The sequence below is a fragment of the Oncorhynchus masou genome, chromosome 13 (genome assembly GCF_036934945.1).
Source record: "Oncorhynchus masou masou isolate Uvic2021 chromosome 13, UVic_Omas_1.1, whole genome shotgun sequence".
NCBI classification, from domain to species: domain Eukaryota; kingdom Metazoa; phylum Chordata; class Actinopteri; order Salmoniformes; family Salmonidae; genus Oncorhynchus; species Oncorhynchus masou.
The window spans coordinates 34,832,826-34,843,280 of record NC_088224.1 but is presented as its reverse complement, the minus strand read 5'-3'; the positions used below and the strand labels follow the sequence as shown (position 1 = coordinate 34,843,280).

The 10,455-nt window shown below is 41.7% G+C and overlaps 1 gene segment (V, D, J or C); it reads left to right on the top strand.

The window, feature by feature from the left end:
- Nucleotides 1-2,860: 2,860 nt before the first annotated feature.
- On the top strand, nt 2,861-6,823 carry LOC135551411 (immunoglobulin epsilon heavy chain-like). The segment is given in 5 exon segments: nt 2,861-2,905; nt 5,314-5,640; nt 5,754-6,053; nt 6,269-6,385; nt 6,548-6,823. Coding segments are annotated over 5 exon segments (843 nt in total).
- Nucleotides 6,824-10,455: the final 3,632 nt, after the last annotated feature.

The following is a 10,455-nucleotide window of genomic DNA, read 5'->3' as shown; positions in this document are numbered from 1 at the left end:
GGACTTTACATCTCAATGATGCCTATATTATGTTTTTTGGAAGTGCAGCTAAATGTTATAAAAAGAAAAAAACAAGTCTTCAAATCCACCAATGCATTTGCATTACTTGACAAAAAGGATAAAAGCAGTCAACTGATTCATATCTGTAACATGGATTATTCTGATCCATTCAGCTTATTTTGTTGGTTTGCGTATTGACCACAGTACTACAGTCTTTCTAAATCTATTCCTGTGGGACCCAGAAGGCCTAGCACAAACACACCTGACTCAACTACTTGACTAATCGCTAATCACTCAACTCGTGAACTGTTGAAGCGTGTGTGTTAATAGTGCTGGGCTAGAACCAGAATGTGACTGAGAGGCACTGCAGTACGACAAATAAGAACAAACATGCATCGTGGTTATTTATTGCATTTGGATATACAGTCCCTTCGGAAAGTATTCGGACCCCTTAACTTATGACATGTTTTGGTAGGTTACAGCCTTATTCTAAAACGATTACATTGTTTGTTTCCCTCATCAATTTACATAAAATACCCCATAATGACAAAGAAAAAAATGGATTTTAGAAAACGTTTGCTAATTTACAACAAAAGAAAAACGGAAATATCAGTGCATATCTATTCAGACCCTTTACTGAGTACTTTGTTGAAGCATATTTGGCAGTTTTTACAGCCACGAGTCTTCTTGGGTATGACGTTAAAATATTGGCACACCTGTGTTTGGGGAGTTTCTCCCATTTTACTCTGCAGATCCTCTCGAGCTCTGTCAGGTCGGTAGGGTTGCTGCACAGCTATTTTTAGGTACCTCCAGAGATGTTCGATCAGGTTCAAGTCCGGGCTCTGGCTGGGCCACTCAAGGACATTCAGAGACTTGTCCCGAAGCCACTCCTGCATTGTTTTGGCTGTGTGTTTGGGTCGTTGTCCTGTTGGAAGGTGAACCTTCGCCCCAGTCTAAGGTCCTGAGCGCTCTAGAGAAGATTTTCATCAAGGATCTCTCTGTACTTTGCTTCGTTCATCTTTCCCTCGATCCTGACTAGTCTACCAGTCCCTGATGCTGAAAAACATCCCCACAGCATGATGCTGCCATAACCATACTTCACCTCGAGGCATTCAGTCCTCAATCTTGGTTTCATCAGACCAGAGAATGTTGTTTCTCATGGTCTGAGAGTCTTTAGGTGCCTTTTGGCAAACTCCAAGCGGGCTGTCAGGTGCCTTTTACTGAGGACTGGCTGAGGAGTGGCTGAGGAGTGGCCAGTCTACCATAAAGGCCTGATTGGTGGAGTGCTGCAGAGATGGTTGTCCTTCTGGAAGGTTCTCCCATCTCCACAGAGGAACTCTAGAGCTCTTTCAGAGTGACCATCGGGTCCTTGGTCACCTCCCTGACCAACGCCCTTCTCCCCCGATTGTTCAGCTCTAGGAAGAGTCTTGGTGGTTACAAACTTCTTACATTTAAGAATGATGGAGGCAACTGTGTTCTTGGGGACCTTCAATGCTGCAGACAATTTTTGGCACCCTTCCCCAGATCTGAGCCTCAACACAATCTTGTCTCGGAGCTCTACGGACAATTCCCTCGACCTCATGTATTGTGTTTTTCTCTGACATGTACTGTCAACTGTGGGACCTTATATAGACAGGTGTGTGCTTTTCCAAATCACGTTCAATCAATTGAATTTACCACAGGTGGACTTCAATCAAGTTGTAGAAACATCTCAAGGATGATCAATGGAAACAGGATGCACCTGAGCTCAATTTCGAGTCTCATAGCAAAGGGTCTGAATATTTATGTAAATAAGGTGTTTCTGTTTTTTATTTTTAATACATTTGCAAAAAATGCTAAAAACCTGTTTTTGCTTCGTCATTATGAGGATTTTTATTTATTTAATATATTTTAGAATAAGGCTGTAACATAACAAATGTGGGAAAAGTAAAGGGGTCGTAATACCTTCCAAAGGCACTGTAAATGCATTCAATGTTAGGCACATTAAACAATACGATACATAGTACAATACACTAACATAATGCAATTTCCTGTAGTTGGCATAACTCGAAAACGATTCAAATGCTCAACATTCAACGTCAACCACCCTTAAAGGACACTGCAAGGCATTCGAATTCAAAGAAGAAAGTACAGTATACAATTAGTGTCCTCTTGTTTGTGTTCATGTTGATCAGTCTTGCTTTAGTCTTTCTTCAACCAGTTTTTCTGTCATACATTGTGAGCAACTAAAACAAGAAAAGAGTTGTCAGTTAATAGTCGCTAGTTGTAGCCCGAAATGTGAGATGCAATGATTCTACCGAGGCGTTTCCTTATATTTTAATAGTCAGTGTGCTTGCTGCTTTAAACAGACAAGTGGACAGGAAACACAGGCCCATGCAGAGAGCACAGCCTTGTTTTTGATATGAGGTGTGTGGTTAGAGTGGTTAGAGGTGGAGAGTGACTCTGAGCTCTTACAAACACTGTGAGCTCCTCCGTAGGAGCCTGTGCTGTTTTGCAAACACATACAGTACATAAACATGAATAATCTTACTTACAAGGAAAAATCTGTGATAATTACTGAAATATCCATTACTAACCATTATACCACGTTTCGATGGATGTGTTGAGGGTTTATCTATCACGACAAATACAGAAAAAATTGGAATTAGAGTCAAAGTGCTCCTTAAATGGCTCCCAAAATACTCCCTAAAAATCCCTAGAAGTTTATTTAATGTGCTGTGAAGCATTTGTGTAAGCTTTTAATCATACCCCTTTTATCTAACATAGGGACTGTAAAAAAGAAGAAGAAAAAAAGGTTTCCGGGTATTTCGATTTGAAGGGTTGGTTAAAAAAGCTTTGAGACAGTCATTCTTCTGATGTGTCATGATGCGTGCCTGCCCTTTTCTGTTGTGGAGTACTCTCTCAGGTAAATTCATTTCCAACTCTTGTGTGAATGGTTTCTGTGAATGGTTTGTCCTCTGACAAATCAACAGTAAATTTCAGTGTTCCTCAAGGTTCCGTTTTAGGACCACTATAGTTTTCACTATATATTTTACCTCTTGGGGATGTTATTCGAAAACATAATGTTAACTTTCACTGCTATGCGGATGACACACAGCTGTACATTTCAATGAAACATGGTGAAGCCCCATAATTGCCCTTGCTAGAAGCATGTGTTTCAGACATAAGGAAGTGGATGGCTGCAAACTTTCTACTTTTAAACTCGGACAAAACAGAGATGCTTGTTCTAGGTCCCAAGAAACAAAGAGATCTTCTGTTGAATCTGACAATTCATCTTAATGGTTGTACAGTCGTCTCAAATAAAACTGTGAAGGACCTCGGCGTTACTCTGGACCCTGATCTCTCTTTTGAAGAACATATCAAGACCATTTCAAGGACAGCTTTTTTAAATCTACGTAACATTGCAAAAATCTGAAACCTTCTGTCCAAAAATTATGCAGAAAAATTAATCCATGCTTTTGTCACTTCTAGGTTAGACTACTGCAATGCTCTACTTTCCGGCTACCCGGATAAATCACTAAATAAACTTCAGTTAGTGCTAAATACGGCTGCTAGAATCCTGACTAGAACCAAAAAATTTGATCATATTACTCCAGTGCTAGCCTCCCTACACTGGCTTCCTGTCAAAGCAAAGGCTGATTTCAAGGTTTTACTGCTAACCTACAAAGCATTACATGGGCTTGCTCCTACCTATCTCTCTGATTTGGTCCTGCCGTACATACCTACACGTACGCTACGGTCACAAGACGCAGGCCTCCTAATTGTCCCTAGAATTTCTAAGCAAACAGCTGGAGGCAGGGCTTTCTCCTATAGAGCTCCATTTTTATGGAACAGTCTGCCTACCCATGTCAGAGACGCAAACTCGGTCTCAACCTTTAAGTCTTTACTGAAGACTCATCTCTTCAGTGGGTCATATGATTGAGTGTAGTCTGGCCCAGGAGTGGGAAGGTGAACGGAAAGGCTCTGGAGCAACGAACCACCCTTGCTGTCTCTGCCTGGCCTGTTCCCCTCTTTCCACTGGGATTCTCTGCCTCTAACCCTATTACAGGGGCTGAGTCACTGGCTTACTGGGGCTCTCTCATGCCGTCCCTGGAAGGGGTGCGTCACCTGAGTGGGTTGATTCACTGATGTGGTCATCCTGTCTGGGTTGGCGCCCCCCCTTGGGTTGTGCCATGGCGGAGATCTTTGCGGGCTATACTCAGCTTTGTCTCAGGATGGTAAGTTGGTGGTTGAAGATATCCCTCTAGTGGTGTGGGGGCTGTGCTTTGGCAAAGTGGGTGGGGTTATATCCTTCCTGTTTGGCCCTGTCCGGGGGTGTCCTCGGATGGGGCCACAGTGTCTCCTCACCCCTCCTGTCTCAGCCTCCAGTATTTATGCTGCAGTAGTTAATGTGTCGGGGGGCTGGGGTCAGTTTGTTATATCTGGAGTACTTCTCCTGTCCAATTCGGTGTCCTGTGTGAATCTAAGTGTGCGTTCTCTAATTCTCTCCTTCTCTCTCTCGGAGGACCTGAGCCCTAGGACCATGCCCCAGGACTACCTGACATGATGACTCCTTGCTGTCCCCAGTCCACCTGGCCGTGCTGCTGCTCCAGTTTCAACTGTTCTGCCTTATTATTATTCGACCATGCTGGTCATTTATGAACATTTGAACATCTTGGCCATGTTCTGTTATAATCTCCACCCGGCACAGCCGGAAGAGGACTGGCCACCCCACATATGCTCTCTCTAATTCTCTTTCTTTCTCTCTCTCGGATGACCTGAGCCCTAGGACCATGCCCCAGGACTACCGGACATGATGACTCCTTGCTGTCCCCAGTCCACCTGGCCGTGCTGCTGCTCCAGTTTCAACTGTTCTGCCTTATTATTATTCGACCATGCTGGTCATTTATGAACATTTGAACATCTTGGCCATGTTCTGTTATAATCTCTACCCGGCACAGCCAGAAGAGGACTGGCCACCCCACATAGCCTGGTTCCTCTCTAGGTTTCCTCCTAGGTTTTGGCCTTTCTAGGGAGTTTTTCCTAACCACCGTGCTTCTACACCTGCATTGCTTGCTGTTTGGGGTTTTAGGCTGGGTTTCTGTACAGCACTTTGAGATATCAGCTGATGTACGAAGGGCTATATAAATAAATTTGATTTGATTTGATTTGATTTGTGCTATTACCACTTTAACAATTCTTCCTTTATGGCAAATTCTTAAGCCAAACATTGGTAAAATAAAAAAATAAAAAATAATTTGCTTTTCCAATCCAAACTACCAATCAGACAGTTTGCATAATTCTGAGTTTCATAATTCATGTTTCTGCTTACAGCTACTTGGACAAACCAAATAATTGTGACCCAGACACCTGGTGTGGTTAAGATGATAGCCGGTGGCACGGTGACTTTGAAGTGCCACGTTGATCAGATTCTCGCCTTTTGCCACTCAGTGACTTGGATGAAAGTAGACGCCAGGACTGGAACAATGAGCACAAGAACTAACGTAAAGATTAATACGACCTCTGAGGTGGGGAAACTGGACAGAGTATGTTCGGCAACCATCACCAACGCATTAGTGAGCGACTCTGGCATGTACTACTGTTTGGCTGTTCACTCCAAGGCGGTCCACACTGGCAACGGATCCAATCTAATCGTCACAGGTGAAATACAACTATGCATTTGCTAATATCAACATAATATAAGCTGCACTGCCAATAACAAGGCGGAAGGAATATCCCCAAATGATAATTGAAAGTTATTCTTCTCATTACAGAGAGCAGCACTGAATCCCCAAACATCAAAATCTTCTCATCAGACAGCGACGGCTCCTCCGCCGCTCTGCTGTGTTTGGTGTCAGGAGTGGTCCCGTCTCAAGTCCATGTGTTCTGGCTCATAGACGGGAGAGAGGACAGTGGACTTACTGAGTCCACCTGGACAGACAACAGTGATTCAGCCACAGAGTTCACTAGGAACCAGATTCTAGTCCAGGCAGAGGAGTGGGACAAAGGGGTTCAGTGTACGTGTGTGGTGGAGTTTGAGGGAAATTCTATCAACAAAACTGTGCAAAGAATAGGTACGTAAAAAATATGATTTTTCAGGACATTATGGTCAACATTCCCCTCACAATTGCACCCTTGCAGTGAACAAAACGACTGTTTTACTGCTAGAGAATTCTCTCAACAATGTCCATGACAAGGCACAGAGTATTTATGCTGATTACAGTTACCTTACTTACTTACTTAGTACATTTACATACTTCTCTTTGTGTATGGTATGTCATATCCTCAGATCTTGGCGTGCTGTCTTATGTCACAGTGTGGATATACAGACTTCTGGGAATAACTGCCTGGCTTCTGTTGTTGATCCTGGCTACCACTGTGGCAGCATGCAGGGGCAAGACTAGAGGTATGTATAAACACTAACTTAGGTCCTGAATGACCCAAATACATGAATAGAGTAGCATGTAATAATACAAATATACAAATGTACTGTACGTTGTAATGGTTCAGTTAAACTGTCGAGTAATTCACCTGTTTTGACATGCACTGTCTTTATTTTGTGACTTAGGTGTTCAGAGGAATGATACCTCAAAGAACAGGGGACAAAGGCATAATTCATCATAAAAAGGGTTTACAGTTTGTCATTTGTACAATGTCATTTTGGTTGCATTGACGTGTGTCAAGACCATTGGGAAAAGTTGTTTATTTTTGTTGTTGTTGTCGTCTCTTGCTTAACTGTTGCTAACTATTCAAAAATAAAAGTGTAAATTGGGAAAAAGCTCATTAGAATTTCAAATTGCGGTTATATTTTTTCTCATAAAACATATTCATACTGAATTATTATCCACTGTAAATGCTCTCTCATTACAAAGTCCTGGGTCAGATATCCACTTTTTTTCTTATTCGAAACATTTGCGGGAGTGATCGAAATGTTATTGAATTCCCCTCTGTGAACCACACTTTGCTAGGCTTCATGCAGGCAACTGTGTCGTTACAGACTTTGAATGAATCCATTTCAAGAAAATGTCCATGTTTAAAAAGATGCAATACAATAGTATTGCTTCATTCCTATATTCTCATGCTATGCTGTTACTGGCTTATTTGCTAAAGTAAGAAACTTTTCCAGAAATCCTCACAATCTGTTTTGACTACTAACTTGTAAAGGAGAGACCTGATACCCAACTCTTTCTCTTAATAAGTGCATATCAGATAATCAAATAAAATCACATTTTATTTGTCACATGCACCGAATACAACAGGTGTGGACTTTACCGCGAAATGCTTCCTTACGAGCCCTTTCCCACCAACGCAGAGTTAAAACGTTTTTTTTTATGTGCTAAATAAAAAAAGGAAATAATAACACAGATACGTGCATATTTTATGCTAAAATAATTGCAATTGCTGTGCAATAACTGTCCTTCAAATGAAAAAGTGAAACTTTGTAAGTAAGCAGTGTGCAGCAGCGTTGCTTATCCGAATCATCCTATTTAGTCCAACAGACTAAATGTGTAAACGTGTCCTATGTGAGATAGGGCGAGATTATTACTGGTCTCAGATTAACAACCTCTCTCTCAATGTGGGCAAGACAGAGGGCCGAACAGGCCCCCATTAACATCGATGGGGCTGAAGTTGAGCGGGTCAAGAGTTTCAAGTTCCTTGGTGTCCACACATCACCAACAAAGTATCATGGTCCAAATACACCAAGACAGTTATGAAGAGGGCACGACAACACCTTTCCCCCTCAGGAGACTGAAAATATTTGGCATGGGTCCCCAAATCCTCAAATACAGCTGCACCGGTGAGAGCATCCTGACCGGTTGCATCATCGCCTGGTAAGGCAACTCCTTGGCATCTGACCGTAAGGAGCTGCAGAGGGTAGTGCGAACGGCCCAGTACATCACTGGGGCCAAGCTCCCTGACATCCAGAACCTATATACTAGGCGGTGTCAGAGGGAGGCTCAAAAAATAGTCAAAGACTCCAGTCACCCAAGTCATAGACTGTTTTCTCTGCTACCGTACGGCAAGCGGTATCGGAGCGCCAAGTCTAGGATCAAAAGGCTCCTTAACAGCTTCTACCCCCAGGCCATAAGACTGCTGAGCAACTCTATTACTTGAACTGCATTGTTGATTAAGGGCTTGTAAGTAAGCATTTCACGGTAAGGTCTACTACAACTGTTGTATTCGGCGCATGTGACAAATAAAATTTTATTTGATTTTTGGTTTAAAAAAATGATACAGTAAGCAACTCCAAAGCATGGATTGCAGTCTCTCCTTATCTATAGACTACTTTGAGGGTAATGAAATGAATGAATGAATGAATGAATTTTATTATTTGAGTGAACCTATCTCTTTAAATATCATTGCCAGGTAAATGAATGGAGAAGAGCATGATTTCGTTCAGAGAATGAACTGCCAGACATATTCTATGTCAATTTTTGGGGTTGCTATAGATTTGTCAGTCGATAACATAGAGGCCTCCTCTTCCTTCCTGCCCTACATCTCATAGACTATATGCCAATGAACAGCCATTTCATTCAACCCGTTTCCAAATGAGGAGTTAAAACATACAGGCTAATTTAAATAGACTAATAACATTTTCATATGGAAAAGTAGAAAGATTGGTATACAGTGCATTCAGAAAGTATTCAGACCCTTTCACATTTTCCACATTTTGTTACGTTACAGCCTTATTCTAAAATTGATTAAATCAATAAAAATCATCATCAATCTACACACAATACCCCATAATGACAAAACGAAAACAGGTTTTTTGAAATGTTTAGAAATGTATTATTAAATAAAAAATAATACAGTATTTACATAAGTATTCAGACCCTTTGCTATGAGACTCGAAATTGAGCTCAGGTGCATCCTGTTTCCATTGATTATCCTTAAAATGTTTCTACAACTTGATTGAAGTCCACCTGTGGTAAATTCAATTGACTGGACATGATTTGGAAAGGTACACCCCTGTCTATATAAGGTCCCACAGTTAACTGTGCATGTCAGAGCAAAAACCAAGCCATGAGGTCGAAGGAATTGTCCTTAGAGCTCCAAGACATGATTGTGTCAAGGCATAGATCTGGGGAAGGGTACCAAAAAATGTCTGTAGCATTGAAGGCCTCGAAGAACACAGTTGCCTCCATCATTCTTAAATGGAAGACTCTTCCTAGAGGTGGCCACCCGGCCAAACTGAGCAATTGGGGGAGAAGGGCCTTGGTTAGGGAGGTGACCAAGAACCCAATGGTCACTCTGACAGAAGGAAGCCACTCCTCAGTAAAAGGCACATGACATCCCGCTTGGAGTTTGCCAAAAGGCACATAAAGGACTCTCAGACCATGATTCTCTGATCTGAAGAAACCAAGATTGAATGGCAAGCATCACGTCTGGAGGAAACCTGGCACCATCACTATGGTGAAGCATGGTGGTGGCAAGCATCATGCTGTGGATATGTTATACAGCGTCAGGGACTGGAAGACAAAATATATAATTCTCAACACCTGCTTTGGCTTTGTCATTATGGGGTATTGTGTGTATATTGATGAGGGGAAAAACGATTTAATCAATTTTAGATTAAGGCTGTCACGTTACAAAATGTGTAAAAAGTCAAAGGGTCTGAGTACTTTCCGAATTGCTGAAAATGACATGAGATCTGTAGCTGAGAATGAGACTTAGTGGCAGAGTAGACCTAAATGTGGTTTGCGTTCTGTTCATAATTGTGCCAGAACAGTGGACAGAAAGAAACACACAATCAAGTCAGGAGGTACAGCAGTGGCTTGTGGTTTGAAGAGGCGACACTGACTGAGGTAGGCTTTCAAGGCAAATCTCATAGGTCGACTTCTGAAGAATTCATGCACTCATGAAAAAAATCCCCTTTTGCAATTGTTGTGACATTTTGTGCAATTTGTCACCTCCAACTAAATCATTTTGGAAAAAAAATACAGAGGTAATGATCATCATCATCATTTGTGTCAGTTCCATTTCAATTAAATATATATTTTTTAAACTTATGCAACCGGCACTGACTAGCGTTGAAACAATGGAGACCACTAACTACCTCTTCATTTTAAAAGGTGTGTTTGTCTGAGGTTGCTAACCAGAATGGTAGCATCAGTTGTCTGCAGTCCCTTTTTACTCAGTGGTATGGCCTCACAACCTTAATCAGGTCAAAGAAAAGACCACCATGTTGCACATTTAGGTTGGAGAGCATTTCAGTGTGTCCACTTTTGATTCAATTGTTCTTGACATGCCAAATCTTTCAGAAATTGTTTTGAAATTAAAAGCACACCCTCATTGTCATTCAGCGTTCTCTTTATTTCTATTTCAGTACCCCATTATCACCTGTCAATTAACATACTTATCTTTTGCTGAAATATTTTCGATCTGCAGCAATTATCTGAAATACTTTCATTAGGTATTGCCCATTGGTATGCGTTTGTGTGCGTGTGTGTGTGCGTCTGTGTGTGTGTGTGTGTG